Source organism: Rattus norvegicus, chromosome 5, assembly GCF_021556685.1.
Source record: "Rattus norvegicus strain SHRSP/BbbUtx chromosome 5, alternate assembly SHRSP_T2T, whole genome shotgun sequence".
NCBI lineage: Eukaryota > Metazoa > Chordata > Mammalia > Rodentia > Muridae > Rattus > Rattus norvegicus.
The window spans coordinates 142,945,456-142,966,575 of NC_141538.1; the positions used below are offsets into that span (position 1 = coordinate 142,945,456).

At 45.3% G+C, this 21,120-nt stretch overlaps 1 protein-coding gene and 1 pseudogene across 1 annotated transcript; both read right to left on the reverse strand.

Annotated features, from left to right (window-relative positions):
- Positions 1-318: 318 nt before the first annotated feature.
- On the reverse strand, positions 319-15,297 carry Utp11 (UTP11, small subunit processome component). Its single transcript, NM_001107978.2, has 8 exons — positions 15,167-15,297; positions 7,693-7,754; positions 5,666-5,768; positions 4,988-5,101; positions 4,177-4,270; positions 3,951-4,081; positions 1,585-1,695; positions 319-891 (listed from the first exon to the last, which is right to left on the reverse strand). Exons 1-8 carry the CDS (start codon positions 15,227-15,229, stop codon positions 808-810), a joined length of 762 nt encoding a protein of 253 aa, NP_001101448.1. The 5' UTR covers positions 15,230-15,297; the 3' UTR covers positions 319-807.
- Positions 15,298-19,328: 4,031 nt separating this feature from the next.
- Positions 19,329-19,428, reverse strand: LOC120103210 (U6 spliceosomal RNA; annotated as a pseudogene).
- Between the last annotated feature and the right edge of the window lie 1,692 nt (positions 19,429-21,120).

Sequence of the window (21,120 nt, forward strand, 5' to 3'; positions counted from 1 at the left end):
ACCTCCACATGCACCACCACATGTGTGCACTCATATGAACACACATGCACAAAATAAGGATTTTACTTTTTACTATGGTTTTATATTTTTTTTACATTTTTTAAGATTTACTTATTTATTATGTATACAGCGTTCCTCCTGCATGTATGCCTATGGGTAAGAAGAGGGCACCAGATCCCATTGTAGATGGTTGTGAGTCACCACGTGGTTGCTGGGAATTGAACTCAGGACCTTTGGAAGAGCAGTCGGTGCTCTTAACTGCTGAGCCATCTCTGCAGACCTATATTACTTTTGAAAAATTCAATAATGCAATAAAAATGGAATAGAACTAATGATTTAATTAAAAATTAGAATAAAATCTACTAGAAGGAGAATGACAAAACAAAATTATAAACAAAGCCAATGTATAACTCTCCCAAACGGGGAACATAAACCAGAATGCCTGCAGTAGCCGCTCACATCAGTAGCCCTAGGTCCTGCTATGGAATAGATAAGTTGTCTTAATACTGAGAATGGAATGTATTCATCTATTTTCTACTTTGTTACATGAGATTATATAACTCTCCTAGACAAACATAAGTACTTATGTAAGAGGCTCAGTTCATCAATACAGAGACAATAACACTGGGGAGGGACTTTACTATTTTCATAGAAAGATGTCAAGTACTGGGTTGACAGTAAGCCATGATTACAAAAGAGGAAGACCGAGCCCTTTGGACTAATAAAATCTGAAGTTATTACAAAAGAAAGGAGGAAAACGGTAAGAATTCTTTTCCATACAGACTGCTGAGGCTGATTTTTAAGACATCAACGTTTCCGGCGAGTCTGGAATCTGTATATCGCTGGGGAGTTTACTGTTTCTTTCTTCACCTTCACCTTCTGAGTTTTATCCTGGAAGAGGAGAAAGGCGACCAGTAAGCATAAACAGGCTTCATAAAGCAGCAAAGGCTTTCGGTAATCTGGCTAAGGGCAGCCCCGACACAGCCCGTCTCCCAGTTCAAAAGGGCCTTGGGCGCCCTGTGTGGAGCCACCTAACCTCTACCAGCTGTGGACGGTCTTTGGGAAAATTGAGGAGAGAGCAGCTCAAGTAATTATTTTGTTTAAATTATAAATTTAATTCTCTCTTGGAACCCCAGTTGAGAAAGGCCAACCTAAATGATCTGCAAGGCTGGAGAATTTGACATTTAGAGGAGCGGTGATTCGAAAGAGCTTCTTAAATTCCTTAGCTCTGTTATTTAACTGCACACTGTTGTCTATTTTTAAACACCAGTGAGTGGCATGCACTGTTTTGTTAACCTGTTTAAATGTTACGGGAGCTGCTCATAAGCTATAACGTCCATATGCTACCTGATCCTACCCTTTGCTGCTCCAGAGCACTGACTAATAACCCCCCTTATTACCTTCTTAATCAAGGAACACTTCAACAGTGTCAGAGCATAGACATCGGCTCAAACCCCTGCCCCCAAGGAGCAGACATTTCACTGGTGTTGATTTACACACAGCCTAGATCACAGTCTCAGTTAAGACCTTTACAAGAAAAAAGGAAGAAAGGAGAAGAGAAAGCTCAAGGCTCCCGCCGCCTACCATGAGGTCTTTGCGTGTCTGGATTTTCTGGGCAACAACAAACAGCTGCTTCTCCCGCTCGATGCGCTGTGTCAAGCAGTCATACTGCTTTTGTCGTTCTTTGGCTATCCGCTGCAGAAGAAACACTTATTCTCAATAAAGCAAGGCAAAGATGAGTGGGAACCTGGTTGCATCGGTGGTGCCATCAGCTCCCTCCGTCCAGTATCCACTCAATGGAGCCATTGCTAAAGACACCCACTTTAAAAACAGCTCATTCCGGGGTTGGGGATTTAGCTCAAGTGGTAGAGCGCTTGCCTAGCAACCGCAAGGCCCTGGGTTCGGTCCCCAGCTCCGAAAAAAAAAAGAAAAGAAAAAAGAAAAAAAAAAAAAGCTCATTCCGAAAGCGAGACTTAGAGCAACCATGGAGACTTCCTATCAATATCATTTTAGCAATGCAGAATGAGACCCAGAGAAGAAAAGTACCGGCCTAAAGGTAGATGGCTTGCCTAAAGCCTGTCCTGAGCTCCCACTTCCCAGAGTGTTCCCAGAGGTACGCTAAGCAGCCTCAGCCTGAGTGCCCGATCACTGGAGCAGAGCGCAGCAGCTGCCCAGACTGATCACATGCCAAAGTGAACAGAGAGCTCGAGAGGCCCAGTGACGAGTGCTGTGCTGGGCCTGAGAACCCGAATCTAAACCTCACAGAGAACAAGGAGGATTCTTAGCATGAAAGTCCCTGAAAGGGACTTCTAGGGACTCCTCAGAGACTATGAAGTCCTTACACTTCAGAGACTCTGTGAGCATCTGAGAAACAACTTTGGCTTCTTCTTTAAGACAGCATACAGACTGAGTATAACTCATCGGAAATGCTTGGAACTTGCATGTTTGGATTTCGAATTTGGGGGTGTTTGGAATATTTGCATGTGCATGAGATATTTTAGGGATGAGACCCAAGTCTAAATAAGAGACTCCTCATTTTTCATATATCCCTTATGTACACAGCCTGAAGATAACTTCGCATAGTATTTTTGGCGTGCCCGTATCTTGACTGTAGCCCATCATAGGAAGTCAGGTGTACAAATGTCCACTTGTATCCTATTGGCACTCAAAACACTGCAAATTTTGAAGGGCTCCAGAGTTCACTGTTTTGGACTAGGAATGTTCAACCTGTAAACACAGAAACCCATATGCACACATATACACAGAATGTCAGTGTTTGGAGTGGATGCTCACAGACCTCCTCAAGCCAGTCACACAATTTTTGTATCGCTGCAAGTTGCAGACTTGCAGTCCACTCACCAGCACTAGACTCTCCACGAAAGTAATGATGCTTTACACAGAGCAATGGAGTGCCTACACCAGCAGGTCCAAGCCCTCTCACCTTTGTCACTGCAGGTGGTAGACCGTTCCTCGGGGACTGTGAGGACCACTGTACTACCTGAGGAGCAGCGGGACTGTGAGGACCACTGTACTACCTGAGGAGCAGCAGTGACTCTGCTGACTGAAAATACAACCAAGGGGCAGTCAGGATTATCACAAGAAGCCCTCAGCCGGCTCCTGGGATAAAGTGCTTCCTACAGAGCAGGGCTAGCACGGGCCTCAGACTCAGGCTCCTCAGCGCCACGACAGCCTCACAGCAGTGGTTGCAGACAGCTTTTGTTTTCACTTTATTGCACAGACTGTCAAATTTATGGGATTACCCAATATAGTCAAACTAATTAGGGGTATTTATATTACTAAAGCAAGTTTAGCTGCCTCAGAGCTAGAGGAAACTGCTGTGAAATTAAACATTGGAAGCAAAACTGATGCGGTGTAAATGATTCAAATCAAAACAGAACAGCTGTCTGCTTGAAACACATTGACAGCATTTTTTTTTTTAAATGAATCAGTCAGAAGTGAGAGTTCAACTCCAGAAGGCTTTCAGAAAAATCCTGTCATCTCCACAACCCAGTTATGTGATAGAAAGCACCATAAGGAAAAGTCAATACAAAACCTTGGTTACAAACGAGCACTATGAAAACATTTTAATATGTGTACCCACCGCTAACGGCTTAGGACCAAGGCAACATACACCACATCTCTGATTCCAATGCTCCCTCCCTGCTCTGCATTCTCTAAATGTTGGCAAAGGATCCATACATTAAAAGCACAAAGGACCAGATCAGAGCTGGGATTCAAACCCAAACCTAAGCTCCTGACCACAATGGCACTTGTCCTCCAAAACAAACAAATAAACAAAAACACTTCCATCACCAAATCCTCTTTCCACTCCTGTCAACCGAGGTTTAAAAGTTTTCCACAAATATACAAAGTGGCCAAAAAGGAACCACAGACAAAGAGAAACCAAGACTCGCCCAAACGCCCATCTGAGTGTAAACTGAGACACATACCTTGAGGCGAGTCTGAGGGGTAACTCCTTTCACTCTCTCCTTCTGCAAGGTCTCTATTCTGGGTCTATTATAGACCCTATCGAGTAGTTCTGGGGCCGTCTGCAAGTGAGTCGCAACATCAAACTGTTCAACTGAAATTCAAGACAAAGCTTTGAGGCACAGGCTGTCCCTAACAGCACATGACACACAGTGACATGCAGATCTCCCAGACACCAACATTTCATACCTTCCTTTTTGGTGTCAAAAAAGAACACGTGCTTATTCTGTTGCTTCCCCTGGACATCCAGCAGGTGGAGCTCTGATTTCAGTCTTTCAATTTTCTGGAACACAAATATGGCCTCTTTAAAGTAGGTTCTCCAGAGTATCAGAAATAAACTTGCAAGAACTTAGACACTGCACATCATCGCTGTCAGGCAGCAAAGAATTCATTTTGTTCTATTTTCTTTTTGGTATTTTTAGGAACCGACTTTCATCCGGCATCGTCAGCTTGCCTGTCACTATACTTCGTTCTCAATGGTTTGATTCTTTTAAATGAAAGCACTGAAAACATACCATCACCACCTATTTATCAAGTACTAGACTAGGCATGCCACAAAACTCAGCACTGAAAATGTATGACAGAAATAAGCATTCCCATGCTGGATCTCTGTGAGTTTGAGGCCAGCCTTCTCTAGAGCGAGTTCCAGGATAGCCAAGGCTACACAGAGAAAACCTGTCTCAAAAAACAAAACAAAAAAGAAATAAGCATTTTCAAGAAAATTAACTGGTTAATAACCATGGGGCTAGAAACTAGCAGAGCCTGAACTTAACCTAAATCTGTCTCACTCTCAAACCTGAACCCTGTTCCACCATGCTGATTCTATTCCTAAATCATCATCACCTGCAAGGGCACTGAAGACTGGAACCCACTGACAACTGGAGATTATAAAATCCTTTCCTCCATTGCTGTTGTTTAAACCAGGGCCTGGATATTTACTGCCCCCCAAGCACTGGGATTAGAGATATGCACAACCACCATCTGCCCTGTTCTTTCTTACCTTCGCCTCCGCCACCCTCTTCATCTCTATGTACTTGATGTCCTGAGTTCTCATCAGTTTTAGCTGCTCTGCTGTCACTTCTTCCTTGTTGTCTTTGAAAATATGAACTCCGTCCTAAGAGAGGGGGTTACCAGGTACAGTCCTTAGTAGAGAACGATCATTAGTAAGCTGTTGGCATAATTCACATTTAAAACAAAGACAGGCATGTACTGTGTGCACCCAAGAGTGCTCTATGGCCTCGGGCCATTGATGCCCGCCTTGAACAGAGGCCACCTCCAGTCATTTAGCCTTCATATAAGAAGCTGGGGTGTGGGTTGGGGATTTAGCTCAGTGGTAGAGCGCTTGCCTAGCAAGCACAAGGCCCTGGGTTCGGTCCCCAGCTCCGAAAAAAAGGGAAAAAAAAAAAAAAAGAAGCTGGGGTGTGCGCAGCTAAGGGGTAGCACTTTGTCTAGTATACAAATGTACTGGGTTTCATTTGCAATTTAAAATAAAAACAAATAGAAAACAGAAGACGGTGCAAGGTGAGCATGCTGACCAGGAAAAGGACCTCTCACCAGGACACCTGGACCAAGTGGAGAAGGGCCAGGTTAAACCAAGGATGCTTCCTGCTCTGCCTTACCACCCGTCCTTATTTCTCAACACACAGGACTCCAACCACTATATCTGCTTTGCGCCTACCTGGAGCTTGGCCCGAGTCATTTTATAGTAGAATTCATCTGGATTTTTTTCAAGAGCCTTCTTCCGGAGAGCTCTGAGGAAATCTTGTTTTTTATGATAGTCACTAAAAAAGCAAAACAGAAAAAATTCGTTGCAGAAAAAGAAAAAAAAAAACCTTCACACACAAATGAACTAACTGCATGCATTTAAAAATTCATAATGTGGATGTACACCTGTTACCTCAACACTCGGGAGACTGAGGCAGGAGAATCACAAATCTGAAATCAATCTGAGCTTGTCTCAACAAACAAACAAACACCCTCAAAGCAAACAGACCAACGAAGACCGCATAAACTAAAATGTGTTACACACGTAAAGACTGCTCTGTGGTCACTGTGACTGAGTCACCCTCTCCACAACACTCATGATCTTCAGAGCCCTTGTTCCAGCCACAGCTACAATCACCTGTCTCCACTGCACATCCCAGGACACCAGGTAAAGCGCCACCTCAAACTCCTCCTAAGGGCTGCGGCGCACGCTTCAGCACCAAACTGTTGCCATGACTCAGACCCCACTGACTGCCACCCAACACAAGAGTGGTGACTTCTGCAATCATACTGGATAGTTTGTATCCAGACTCCGCTACTTCTGGCTAAGTAACCCTGGGCAAGCTGAATAACCATTCTACTCCTGATTTAAGAATAAGGTGAGTATAACAGTAACCTACCCCAGAAGGTTGTTGGAAGGAATAAATGGGCACCCAACTGTTATCTGCTAGAATGCTGCCTGACCCACCACAGCACTCAGGGCTGGCTCTAAGCTCATGGTAGAGAGCTTCTCTGGAAGGCATAAGGCCCCAGGTTCAAGTCTCATTTCCCACCACACCACAAAAAGGGAAACAATCACTACTCAGTTCTTGCAATTTGCTTCAAGACCTTTGGTACAGTGGGCATGGTGCACACACCTTTAATTCTAGCACTCCAGAAACAAGACTGGTGGATCTCTGAGTTGGAGGCCAGCCTGGTCTACACAGAGGCACCCTGTCTGAAACAACAACAACAAGCTCTGGTACCAGCCAGGCACGATATATAAAATCCTAGAACTAGAGAGGCCGAGGTAGGAGATCTTGAATTGGAGGCCAACCTAGATACACAGGGAGACTGTCATAAAAATAAAGTTATAAGAAAAAAACTGAGGGGCTGGAGAGATAGGTCAGTGGTTAAGAACACTGACTGCTCTTTCAGAGGACCAGAGTTCAAATCCCAGAACAGACTCAGCAGCTAACAACTGTCTGTAACTCCAGTTCCAAGGGCTCTGATGCCCTCTTCTGCCCTCCACGGGCATACATCCAAGGCAGAGACAGTTGGATAGTTGCACATTTAAGGTCACTCTGGTCTACAAAGCGAGTTTTCAGGCCAGTCAGGGGGTACATAGTGAGACTCGATCTCCAAAACTAAAACATAATAGATAAATTTTTAAAAATTAAAATCTTGGACCTATAGAAAAATCATCATCACTGGCCACCACCGCAGGAGCGTGAGAGCCCCAGCTGACTGAACTCGAATAAGCAGTCACAAGCGTTTTCAAATGAAGTGCCAAAGAAAAGAATGGACATAATTGTTCATAAAGTGTTTTCAGAGTTCATCACCCACTCTCAGGCTCATGACCCGCTCTTCACAGCTCTCCATTCCACCCCACACAGAATGATGCGAGAGACTCGGCAAACGCAGTTTCAGATTCTATCTTTCACTCAAGAAAAGGGAGCAAAAAGAGTCAAGCGCCAAGGTGGAGGCAAATCAACCCCACTATGAGAAACCTTCTGGAAGGGCATAAAAAAATCACAGCATGAGAACTCAAAGAAGTAATGCTCAGTCTCAGCAAAGGGAAGCCTGCGATCACAGGAAAAGATCCAACAGGCTGCCAGAGCGTTGAGTGTTTAATCGATGGCAGGGAATTATTCCGCAGTAAGACGCTTGGGCACTTTAGCTGTAGGATGGGAATGTTGTAATCTCTCTTGGCAGCACCTCTACCAGAAATACTGGACTCACTTTGCACGGAGTTTGTAATCTTTCTTTTTCTCTAGCAAACCCAGGCGTTTCCGAAAGCCAGGCTAGAAGACAAAAGGAAAAAGAAGCAGTTAGTTCTCTCTGCAAACACATGCAATGTGTCACCTGACAGAAACAAGACTCTGTAGTGCTCAGTAAGTGTGTGTCCTTGAGCCAACCCACTACTCCGTTCCTCCCTCCTCCCCTGTACTGGGCCCTGCCCAAGGATGAGAGGCCTCATCCCAGAGCCAGACAGGTCACAAGCACCACCGTAGTAGGTTTCTTGGCCTATTAAGGACAGAGAGAGGCAACAATGACTCGGCACTAAGCAAGCAGTTGCCAGTTGTACTAAAATTACTACCAACTTAATCCAAGGGCTTATAAAATACTATGAAGGGAAAACAGAGTAACAGGAGGCAACCATGGTAAGGGAGCTAAATTTAGAGTTTTCAGACCTAGGTTCAATCCTTGCTTTACCTCTTAACAATCTGTGTGACCTTGGGCAAATAAATCACTGAACGTCTGAGTTGTCACTTCCCTAACGATAAAATAAGACAGTAAGGCTGGGTAAAATGGTGCTTGCCTACAATCCTGACACTTGGGAAGCTAAGGCAGGATTGAGAGATTAGGCTACACAGTAAAACCACAAACAATTAAAAGAGAACAGTAGAGACAAAACGAAGGGCAGTGTGAAAGTGTTATCTCTAACATACACTTCTGTAGCATATAGGTGTAGGGTTCAATGAGTATATCTTGATATATCCTCGTACAGGCTACCATTACTCTGAGTGCTTAATGTCAGGTTAAATTGGTAATGCTTATAATCCCAGAACTTGAGAACTAGAAGAGGAACAGGAGTTCAAGGCCAGCCTCAGCTACATGAAACTATATAAATTATGTGTATGTGTCTATAGCAGATGCCTTTATGACCTTTTGTTATGGGGGAAGTTTTTTGAGACACGGTCGATTCTTTTTTTTTTTAAAGATTTATATATTTATTTTATGTATGTGAATACACTGTCACTGTCTTCAGACACACCAGAAGAGGGCATCAGATCTCATCACAGATGGTTGTGAGCCACCCTGTGGGTGCTGGGATTTGAACTCAGGACCTCTGGAAGAGCAGTCAGTGCTCTTAACCACTAAGCCACCTCTCTAGCCCCAACAGGGTCGATTCTTAATAATCCTTCTACATACTTGAACTCTCCACATGCAGAGGACTGGAATTAAAGGATATGCCACCATATCTGGTTTCTATTAGGTGCTGAGGATCAACCCAGAACCTCTAACCATCGAGGCAAGTACCCTACCAACTGAGCTACGTCCCAGCTCTCCCTGCATCAACTTAACGCTCACAGCTAAGTACTACTCGATTGCAAAGCAATGTTCTATGCTCATTACACATTCCTATTTCTTCTTTATGACACTACAAGAAAGTAAAGCGTATTCCAGAAGCAGGATGGCATTTACAGACTATATTCAATGCAGAACCAAGGCTGGGGATAATGGGTAGAATGCTTGCCTAGGTTCAATCCACAGCACCACATAAACCGTGCATGCTGGCACACACCTGTAAGTAATTCTTGCAGGAAGAATGTAGGTGGGCCGATCAGAAGTTCAAGGTTGCCAGGCAATGATCACACATGCCTCTGATCCCACCACTCAGGAGGTAGAGGCAGGGGGATCTCTTTAAGTTCAAGGTCAGCCTAGTCTGCATAGTGAATTCCAGGACAGGGAGGACTACACAGAAAAACCCTGTCTCAAATAAAACCAAAGTTCAAGGTCTTCCTAGCTGCATAACACATGAGGAACTCACTCTTTAGGGATGTAGAATCAGTAAACCCCAAAGCTAGAACTAGAATCCCTTCTGCTCATGCCAGGCCACACCATTTCAGAGCCCACTCTACTCCTGCTCTGAATAACCTGTGTTTGGCTTTAGTTTTGGAAGCAGGTTTTTATACAGCTCTCCTTGACTCACGACCTCCTCCCTCATTCTGACAGAAGCTATGATGATGGATGGGTGTGTCCACCATATCCAGCTTTGTGTTTTGTTTTGTTTTGTTTTGTTTTGTTTGTTTTTTGAAACTGTGTCTCATTCTACAGCCCAGGCTGGCTTGGAACTTGAATAACAGCTCAAGGAAGGCCTTGTAATCCTCTCTCCTCAGCCTGTCAAGAACCAGGATAGTAGATTTGTACCACTGCAACCCTGACTTCTTTTTTTTTTTTTTAAAGATTTATTTTATGCGTAAGAGTACACTGTGGCTATTTTCAGACACACCAGAAGAGGGCATCAGATCCCATCACAGATGGTTGTGAGCCACCATGTGGTTGCTGGGAATTGAACTAAGGACCCCTGGGAGAGCAGTCAGTGCTCTAACCGCTGAGCCGTCTCTCCAGCCCCACAACCCTGACTTCTAAGGCTGCAGATTCATGTTTCTCCTGAACTTGGAATAATGACTGGATGGAGTTTTACAGTCACCTTTGTCACTCTTAGCCTCTCCAGGAATAATATAACCCACTGTGTACAATGACAATCCTGGGGTGGGAAGAAGGTTCAAAGGTAAATGTCTGCCACTATGTCTAAGTCTGATCCCCTAGGACCTACATGATGGAAAGAGAGAACTGACTCACCAAAAGTTGTTCTCTAACTTCCATAACGACTTCAAGGCATGGTTGCCCAAAACACATACACCCACACCCACACCCACACACCCACACACACACACACACACACCAATACATAAATGTAATTTAAAAAAATGTTTAAACTGTGTATGCTGCTGCAAGCACTCAGAGCACTCAGAAGACAAGAAGTAGGTGAATCTCAGTGAGTTCAAGGCCAGTCTGGTCTACACAGAGTACTAGGCCAACCAAGGCTACACAGTTAAATACTGTCTCAAAAACAGACTTTCCTGACTTTTCTTTTTCAAAATTCTTTTTACGGGTAGTGGTGGCATGCACCTTTAATTCCAGCACTCAGAAGGCAAAGGTAGTCGGATCACTGAATTCCAGCCCATCCTGGTCTACATAGCAAGTTCTAGAATAGTGTAGAGCTACAAAAAAGAAGAAAGGGAGCAGGAAGGAGGAAGGGAGAGAGGGAGGGAGGGAGGAAGGGAGGGAGAGAGGGAGGGAGGGAGGGAGGGAGGGAGGAAGGGAGGGAGAGAGGGAGGGAGGGAGGGAGGGAGGGAGGGAGGGAGGGAAGAAGAGGGAGGGAGAGACAGAGAGAGAGATACTTAGTCAAAAAAATGGGACTGGACAGATGGCTCAGCAGTTTTTAAGAGCACTGGCTTGTAGAAAGCGGCGCGGCGAAACAAAGATGGCGCCGACATCCAGCCTTGTCTGGATATAAACGACTTACTGCGCATGTGCAGGCTTGTCCCCTTGCTAGGGCTCCCTCTAGTGGTGAATAGCAGTACTGCACATGTGCAGTTTATGCACCAGGTATCAGTTGACCGTTAATATGCTAATGAGGTGATTCATTCTCCGCCAATCACTGGAGGACAAGTAGTGGGGTGATCCATGCCCCACCAATCCCTGAGAGATAATTAGCATACTGTTGTATATATAAGTTGAGTGACTTTGCTGCCCGGGGTCCCTGTTCAAGAGAGCTGTAACACTGAGAAGAGCTGTAACACAGTAAAGGCTTGTTCGCAGAAGAATCCTGTTGCCTCGCGTCGCTCTTACTGGTGGGACATTAGGCGCGTGACACTGGCTATTCCTCCAGAGGATCTGGGTTCAATCCCAGTGCACAATAGCAGCTCATAACTGTCTGTTAGGGGTTGGGGATTTAGCTCAGTGGTAGAGCGCTTGCCTAGGAAGCGCAAGGCCCTGGGTTCGGTCCCCAGCTCCGAAAAAAAGAAAAGAAAAAAAAAAAAACAAAACTGTCTGTTACTCCAGTTCCAGGGGAAATCAAACATCCTCACACAGACATTCATGCAGGCAAAACACTAACTAACACACACACACACACACACACACACACACACACACATATATATATATATATATTTTTTTTTTTTTTTGAGCTGAGGACTGAACCCAGGGCCTAGCAAGCGCTCTACCACTAAGCTAAATCCCCAACCCTCAAAAATATATTTTAAGGAATTATTTTGGTTTTTGTTTTCTTTCTAGTTTTTTGTTTGTTGATTGGGGTTTTTTGTTTGTTTGCTTTTATTGTTGTTTGGTTTTTTTGAGACTGGGTTTCTCTGTGTAGTCCTGGCTATCCTGGAACTCTCTCGGTAGACAAGGCTGGCCTTGAGATCAAGAAATCCACCCGCCTCTGCATCCTGACTGCTGGGACTAAAGGGTGAGCCACATCCTGGCTAGATTTGTTTTCTGTGTATGAGTGTTTTGGCTGTACATACATATGTGTACCACATGCATGCCTGGTGCCCTGGAGGTCAGAAAAAAGCATCAAACCTCCTGAAACTGATGTCATAGATAGTTGAAAGCTACCACATGATGTTAGGAACCAAACTGAGATGCTGAATCTTCCACAAGAGCAGTAAATGCTCTTACCTGCTGAGTCATCTCTCCAGGGTCCACAACAGCTTTACACACACACACACACACACACACACACACAAACTTAATGATTTATTTTTATTTTATATGCACTGGTTTTCTGCCTGCATGTGTGTCTGTGTGAGGGTGTCAGATCATCTGGAACTGGAGCTGAAGGCAGGTGTAAGCTGCCATGTGGGTGCCAAGAACTGAACCCAGATCTTCTGGAAGAACAGCCAGTGCTCCCTACTGCTGAGCCATCTCTCCAGACCACTAGCTTTTATTTTTAATACAACAAGGGAGGGAGATTGACAGAGAAAGACATTTCAAGGGTCAGGGAACAACACTGGGACAGAAGTTTTGAAATCGTTACTGTGTGACTGTACGTGTACATCACAGAGAAAAGCAGACACAACATGCGAATCTGTTGACACATTTACCTCCTTAACACAAAGCATTGAGCTTCCACTGCCTCAAAATGAAAGAGGACAAAGAAACATACAAGGAACACAAAGTCAAAAATGGCTCAGGCATTGTCTCAAAATCCCTTTGTTTTATGTTAACCTAAGTCAACTCTTTGCAACTGTGATTCTAGATATGAAATTTAATCTCTTTAAGCATCAGGTTCCTAATTTGTAAAACGGAATAACATCTATCTCCCAAGGACATTTTGAAATTAGACAATCTTTGTACAGCATGTACGGCTATTCCTAGACCTCTCAAAAGGTGATTGTTTCAAGCAGAATGTAGGAGGCTGAGGCAGAGGGACTATAAACTGAAAATTGAGGTAAGTCTAAGTTAAATAGGGAGATCTTGTCTCAAAAAAAAAAAACAAAAACAAAAACAAATTTACTATCTTTGCCTTCAAAAGCAAACTGATCGCCCAGTCCAACACATTTCACCACAATGCTCTATACCTCGACCCTCTCCATATATGTTCCACATCTGATATTTTAAACTTTTATTGTTTTTCATTTTATGTATATGACTCTTTTGCTTTTGTGCCCGTGCACCACAAGTGTGCCTGGTGCCCAAAGAGGCCAGAGAGCCTCAGACACCCTAGAACTGGAGTTACAAATGGTTGTGAGCTGATGTGGATGCTAGGAACTGAACCTGGGTCCTCGGGAAGAGCAGTCATTGCTCTTAAGCACTGAGCCATTCTCTCCACCCCCAAACCCCCCACTTCTGGCATTTTTAATGTGCCACCTCTTATAAAGTTGCCTCTGGCTGAGCAGTGGTGGGGCACACATTTAATCCCAGTGCTCAGGAGGCAGAGGCAGGCCGGTCTCTGTGAATTGGAGGCCAGCCTGATCTACACAGAGTATTAAACCAACCAAGGCTGCAGAGTGAAACACTGTCTCAAAAACAAATCCAAACAGAGGAAAAGTTGCCTCTATCTCCTTGAAGCATCTGACCCAAGTTCTGGCTTTGTCAGCTCTGGCTGCACCTCTTCCAGAACAGCACTTGACCTTTCTGAGCCTTCATTTCCTCCGGAAAATGTGAGGACATAATAACGTGCTTGCAGACAGCTGCTCTGAGTTAAGTGGCAGCGAGAGTTATGCATTCACACTGCAAGTTCTGGCTACTCCTGGTTTTACACAGGTCCATACACAGTCTCACAAATAAGATGTTAAAATACATTTCTGTTGGTGCGATAACCCAGTGGATAAAGTCACTTGCCACCCAGTCTAATGACTTGAGTTTCAACCTGGAACTGACTCCTGAAAATTGTCCTCTGACTTCCACAAAGCTGTGGTACCAATACACACATGGTTAAATAAAAATGCATGCAAAATAAAACCTTTTAATTCATATATTCTACTGCTTCCACTAAGCATACACTTTTAAAGAAGGCTACTAAGCAGGAAAGGGAACTGTGGTATAGAAGGCAGTGCTATCACTTCTCAACCTTTTGGCTAAGATCAACTACAAAAGGATTTATAAACCATAAGAGAGAGAGAGAGAGAGAGAGAGAGAGAGAGAGAGAGAGAGAGAGAGAGAGAGAGAGAGGGAGGCAGGCACATGTGAGTTGGTGGACTTCCTAGAGTGGAGTTACAGGTATTTGTGAGTCCACGATGTGGATGCTGGGATTTGAACTCTGAGAGAGCAGCCAAGTACTCTTAATCACTAAGCCCTCTCCCCAAGCCTTGTTAAAGGTTTGTTTGAACCAGTTATGCAATTTCTGAGAATAGTTAAGTGGATAAAGTGATTCTGCACACATCTTTATCACACATCTTTATTTCTATCACACATCTTTATTTCTACCACATATCCAAACCCCAACACATTCTCCTCAGAAAATCCACACCGATTTATTCTAACTAAATTTACTGGAGGACTCCCTCCCTCCTTTCTTTCTTCCAAGAACTAAATCTACTGACCCACACTTACTAGGCAATCAGTTCACCACTGAGCTGTATGCCTAGAAATTTTTAAATCCTTATTTTGAGTCAGGTCTAAGCTGCCCAGGCAGTCCATGATTTTGTGATCCTTCTGTCTTGGCCTCTTGGGTAGCTACCTGGGCTATGAGGTCCCCCAGAGTTTGTAAATAGTCAAGACACTCTCCAGAAGGGATAAAGAAAGTACCACGATTTTAGGGGGAGGCATATGACAGATCTACACGAACCACAAATCCCATGCCGAAAGTCATGCCCACTTTAGGAACACCCCTGTATGCGTCAGTTGTGGGGTGGCTACTGTCGCTAGTCAGTCGGTTACGTTCGGTTGACTTTGGCTTCAATTTCCAGGGAAAGGCATCTGGCACACCTTGTCTCACTGAATTAACCCACTGAATCTTCTACCGTAGAGAATGACAATCCCCCTAACCCGGTCCCTGGGTCTCCCGGACAAGGCACGCCGGGATCAGGCCCCATGTGTCCGGTATTGACAGAAAGCAGATGCGCTGTATCCGGATGCTGGGACAGCTAGGGGGCGGGGGCCACCGGCAGGCGCCCGTGGGGCCTGCAAGGCCTACCTGGCTTCGTTCTCGGTGTTCCCGCTGCCGGGTCTTGGCTGCCTTGCGAAAAGCCGCCGACATGCCTCCTGAGGTCTAAGAAATGCTCGGCAAACTCCACCACGGCGACCGCACTACAAGAACCAGCCGCGTCCACCAGGACTACCGGAAGCAGACCCAGCCGCTTGCGACTTGCTATGCAACCTATCAGAAGCCTGCCTTACCGGAAATACATCCCCGCTCAAGCGGCCCGAACAGGAGGCTTCTGGGAAATGTAGTTTCCTAAGCTAGAGGTTTGGGATTCCTTCACAGCTCTCTGTCGTCAAAGAGCATTCACTGGTCCAGGGACCTAGCCTTCGCTCTGGGCCACACGTTGGCATCTGAGAACATGTGGCTGGCACTGCTCTCTGGCAGAGCTCGGCTTGCGCATGCGCATGTACTGTCACCTGCGACTTGGCTTGGGTTAAAATTCTAAGGAGAACGCGGCTCACACTTTTAATCCCAACTCCCTCAAGGCAGAAGCTGGCAAATTTCTGTGAGTTCAAAACTAACCTGGTCTTACATTGTGATGGCCAGGCTAGCCAGGGCTACATAGTGAAATGAAACCTAGTCTAAAAACAAAACAAAACAAAAACTAGAAATAGCCTGAATCTTAACAGTATACTAGAAAGAGCGCCTTAAAACCACATTTGGTTCCTCAGCTGACTTCTGGCTGTGTGACTCTGAGCTGATTGCTTGCCTTTAACTAGCATCATTTTTCTCACCCATAAAATGAGCATAATAAAAGCAGGCTGGTCTTGCTCATAGGAGTATCAAGGGCACTGAGTTGCAGAATTGTATCTATAAGCAGAATAGAAAAGAATCATGTAATGGCAATAAAGTTCTGAGTCTTTCACAACCATCAAAGTTGTGAAGTCTGGCAGACTTAATGTAAGGTAGTATAATGTGTTGGATAGAGCCTTGAACTGTGGAGGGAGTGCTCTGATCGAAGCTCTGCTCTTAACCAAGAAAAGTAGTTTTGCTGAGGCTTAGTATCCACATCTAGTCATAAAATAGTGAAATAATGCTATACCTCGGGACTGTGAGGTTTAAATGACGTAATACATTCGCAGTGCTCTATGTTTGGCTTACTTGTTAGCAGGTTCACAGTAAAGTTGTTGTGTTTCCGGTCTCATTTTGTTTTCTTGTTAGTTTGTTTTATTGGGTTTGGCTTAATCTAATTAGGTTTGGTGTTTTGAGGCAGTGTCTAGCTATGTAGGTCTGGCTGTACTGAAACTCATAGACCCAGCTGGCCGCAGATTCTCAGGGATCTCTTGCATCTGCAAAGAGCTTCGATTACAAGTGTGTGACAGTGTGCCCCCCAGCTATCCTGTTATTCCTGTCACCACTAAAGCTACCTTTAAGTAGTACGGGAGAGAGTTGGACCTGGCCAACCATCACACATCACAGCAGTGTTTGGGGCTGTTTGAGCTCTCCCCCACACCATGATCCTCCTCTCCTCCCACTCCACACCCCACCCCCACTCCCTGCTCCTCCCCAACCCCGGCTCCCGCCCCTCCCATCTCCCTGTATGTTTTCCTCTGTTGGTATTTGGAACCTTTTCCACTACCTGAGACTAACCTTCAGCAGGCTCTTTTTTTGTTTTTGTTTGAGACAGGATGTCACAATGTCGTTCTTGCTGTCCTAGAAGTCACAATGTAGAGTTTAATACTGAGATTAAAGACACGCACCACTACACAGGCTCCTCAGGCTTCCACAGACTCTTTATTGCATCCATTTCACATGACACTGGTCACCTCTCTAGCAGAAGAACGCACCACAGAAACCCTCTTCCGAGAGAGAGTCTAGGGGACAAGAGGATCACGAAGGTCACAGTATAAAAAGTCTTTTTCCTTCCTCTACACGCTTGATCTTTGTTTGCCCAGCTAGGTCCACGTGCATGAGGAAAAATTCCATTTTGTGTGTCATCCTTGGAAACAAGCTACTTCATGATCTAGCCTGTGACCGCCTTCCCAGCCTCATCTCATGAGGCTTAGTTATGTGATAGAATGACCAGATGGTAGCTGTATCCATGCCTACCTTGTCCCCTAAAGAAGTATTAGTGGTCAGCAGCATCTGGGGAAGCCATCACTGTACCCTGGAGGTGGGGACTCTAGAGATAGCCCTGGATTGGCATTGTACAACTATTAGCTTGGCATTTAGAGCCATATCACCCAACTCTTTGTAATCACTTTGTACGCTGTTGTTGTTGTTTTAAGATTAAGAGAGGTGGGGGTTGGGGATTTAGCTCAGTGGTAGAGCACTTGCCTAGCAAGCGCAAAACCCTGGGTTCGGTCCTCAGCTCCGAAAAAAAGAAAAAAGAAAAAGAAGAAGAAAAAAAAAAAAAGCTAAGAGAGGTGATAACTACCATGCACATGGAACCTACACACAGCTTTTCTCTCTGCCTCCCTGCTGTACTCCGCCTTTCACTCATATTCCCCTCTGTTACACCCTTGTGGGCTTGAGAGCACAAAGGACGTCTCTAGGGATTTGAAAGAGAGTATTTACTAAGCTTGAGGCTTGTGAGGGCTCTGCACACTGCAGTGTGAGGAATGAGCAGTAAAGCCAGGGAAGGAAGGGTATTTTCTCCCTAGGAGGAAGGAGGTCTTGCGGTTGCAGGCACCAGAGAGTGATTCAGCACCCAGAGGAAGCCATGAGCAGCTTGGCAGAAGAAAGCCAGAACATTCTTTCGAAAACTCTTGCAAAGTAAGAAGACAAGATGGGGCTTCTTGAGTTTGAGGTAGGGAAGTGTGCATAGAGATCTCCTGAGTGGGAAGGAACACACACACACACACACACACACACACACACACACACACACACACACACCACACACTTTAACTGAAGCCCGTCTCCAAGCACTCTGTTTCCAGCTCTGGCTCAGGCACACCTGTTTCTCAAGAAGGGGGGAGAAGACAGATGGGGAACAGGGACAGAGAGTCCATGAGGCTGATCCCTGAACTCCCTGGGGCACATCTTTCTGGGCCAATGGAAAGAGAGTGAGCAGGGAAATGTGAGTCCACTGGAAATGGAAAGGAGAAAGGTCACAGCCCCCACGGCCTGGGTCTCCCTCCCCCAGGCTGGCCAAGGCCACAGATCTCCTAACTTTCTCTGACCTTTAGACTCTAAGTCCTAACAGCAGAACCTTAGCACTTGACCATGAAAGGGAAGGAGGGAGGGTTCCCACTTACTGAAGACTTAGTGCCTGGTCTTATCCAGTCCTCAACTATGGTATCCTTGAGGGAGAGACTGCCTTCCAGAGGTTCACTGACTACCCAGGTGATGGGTATGATCACTTTTGACATGGAAGCATTGGCATTTGACAGTCTGAGTTTCAATCCTGACTTTGACATTCTTGGCAGCTACTCACTGTATTTGCATTCCCCTTCTCCATCCCTCTCCCTCTCCATATTCCCTCTTTCTTTACAGGGGCTCACAATGTAGCTCTGGCTGGCTGTCCAGACTGGCCTCCAGCTCACAGAGATCTTGCCTATCTAGGCCTCTTGAGTGCTAGGATTAAAGGTGTAGGCCACCACAAGTCCAGCCTCCATTTTCCCATGTTTGTTTGATGTTGTTGCAGGTTAGGTGACCATAATAGAACAAATAATTATACAATAAAATTTTATTTAAAGGGACTAGAAAGATGGCTCAGCAGTTAAGAGTACTAGCTGCCACTACCCAAAGACTATACAAGGACTGACCCTGGGCTCCAACCTCATAGGTAGCAATGAATAGCCTAGTAAGGGCACCAATGGAAGGGGAAGCCCTTGGTCCTGCCAAGACTGAACCCCCAGTGAATGGGATTGTTGGGGGGAGGGTGGTAATGGGGGAAGGATGGGGAGGGAAGCACCTATAAAGAAGGGGAAGGGGAGGGGCCAGGGGGATGTTTGCCTGGAAACTGGGAAAGGTAATAGCAATTGAAATGTAAATAAAAAACACCCAATTTAATAAAGAAGGAGAGAGAAAAAAAAAAAGAGTACTGGCTGTTCTTCCAAAGGACTGTGGTTCAATTCCCAGCACCCTTGTGGCTGCTCACAACTGTCTGTAACTCCATTTCTAGAGGCTCTGACCCATCTCACACAGACATATATGCAGGCAGAACTCCAATGTACATAAAATAAAAATAAATCATAAAAATTATTTTTAAAATATGGAATATTTTATGAATTTGCAAGTCATCCTTGCACAGGGACCATGCTAATCTCTGTATCGTTCCAGTTTTAGTATCTGTGTTGCTGAATCAAGTCCCATTTTTCTCACCTTTGAGAAGAAGATTAGAAATGTATATTTAGGGCTGGTGAGGCAGCTCAGTGGGTAAAAGCACTTGCTGTGAGAGCCTGCTGGCCTTAGTTCCTGACTTAAACTCATGCTGGCAGACTCTAACTGACTCCAGGGCCAGCAAGATGCTTCACTGGGCAAAAGCACTTGCCACCAAGCCTGACTATCCCCAGGACCTACATGGTAAGAAGAAAGAACTCATTCCCACAAGTAGCCGCTGACTTCCTATACGTGTATACGCGCACACACACACACACACACACACACACACACACCACTGTTTTAGAATTTATTATGTATTTTTTATTTCTGTGTATATGTTTGTCTTTGTGTGAGTGAATGTCACCCGTGCTCCTGTCTGAGGAGGTCAGAAGAGGGCATCGGATTCCTTGAAGCTGGGGTTAACAGGCTGTTGTGGGTGGGAGCCGAGCTCAGGTCTTCTGGAGGAGCAGTTCACTGGCTATTGTGTCAGCCTGACACAAACTAGAGTAACTGTGGAAGAGGGAAACTCAATTAAGAAAATGACCCCCACCACGTTGGCCTGTAGGGAAGCCTATGGTAGGCTTGTGGTAGGCTTGTTTGATGGTCGGTTGCTTGCTGTGACTCCTGGGCTGGTGGTCTTGGGTGCTAGTGTGCCGACGACAACAATGACGACGACGACAGGCTGAGCAACTCATGAGAAACACCAGTGAGTAGCATGTTCTGCTACAGTTTTTTTTTATAAAGATTTATTTATTATATATATGCAGCTGTCTTCAGACACACCAAAAAAGGGCATCAGATCCCATTACAGATGGTTCTGAGCCACCATGTGGTTGCTGGGATTTGAACTCAGGACCTCTGGAAAAGCAACCAGTGCTCTTAACCACTGAGCCATCTCTCCAGCCCTGGCTCTGGCATGGTTTTTACCTCCAGGTTCCTGTCCTGCTGGAGTTCCTGCCCTGACTTCCCTTGATGCTGCTGCTATGTGGAATTGTAAGCTGAAATAAACCGTTGACTCTCTAGCTTGCTTTTGGTTATGGCGTTAGAAAACTAACAGCAAGCAGGCTCATGCAACGAACTATCTGTCTCGCCCCCCTAATTCTATTTTTAAAGAGAACTGACTCCAGAGAATTGTCCTCTGACCTCCGACACAAGAACACAGGTACACTAGCACTAGCACACACATGTGAACACACACACACACACATACACACACAAACCACCCACATATATGTACATATATATGTTTATTGGATAATTACATGAGTTCATGTATGTAAAGTGCTTAGGGAGTGGTGCGCACTGAGAGTTCACAGAGTCTGGGATCTTGGTAACGCCCTTCAGTAGCACTTCAAGCCATAAAAACAAGATGAAAGATCGGAGAATGAAGTACCTTTACTGCTCACTCATACCTCAGGGCTCAGTCCTAGTTAGGGTTTCTACTGCCATGAGGAAACACTGTGACCAAAAGGCAAGTTGGGGGGGGGGGGAAACGGTTTATTTGACTTATACTTCAACATCACAGTGCATCCCTGAAGGACGTGAGGACAGGAACTCAAACAGGGCAGGAACCTGGAGGCAGGAGCTGATGCAGAGGCCGTGGAGGGGTGCTGCTTACTGGCTTGCTCAGCCTGCTTTCTTACGGAATCCAGGACCACCAGCCCAGGGATGGCACC

What these genes read in the sequence shown, in the direction of transcription:
- Utp11 (NM_001107978.2), bottom strand. Translation starts at nt 15,229, where the DNA reads ATGTCGGCGGCTTTTCGCAAGGCAGCCAAGACCCGGCAGCGGGAACAC. An exon ending in GATTACAAACTCCGTGCAAA is followed by an intron (nt 5,769 to 7,692) that starts GTGAGTCCAGTA and finishes TTGCTTTTTTAG; the next exon opens with TGACTATCATAAAAAACAAG. An exon ending in CCCCTCAGACTCGCCTCAAG is followed by an intron (nt 1,696 to 3,950) that starts GTATGTGTCTCA and finishes TTTCTTCTGCAG; the next exon opens with CGGATAGCCAAAGAACGACA.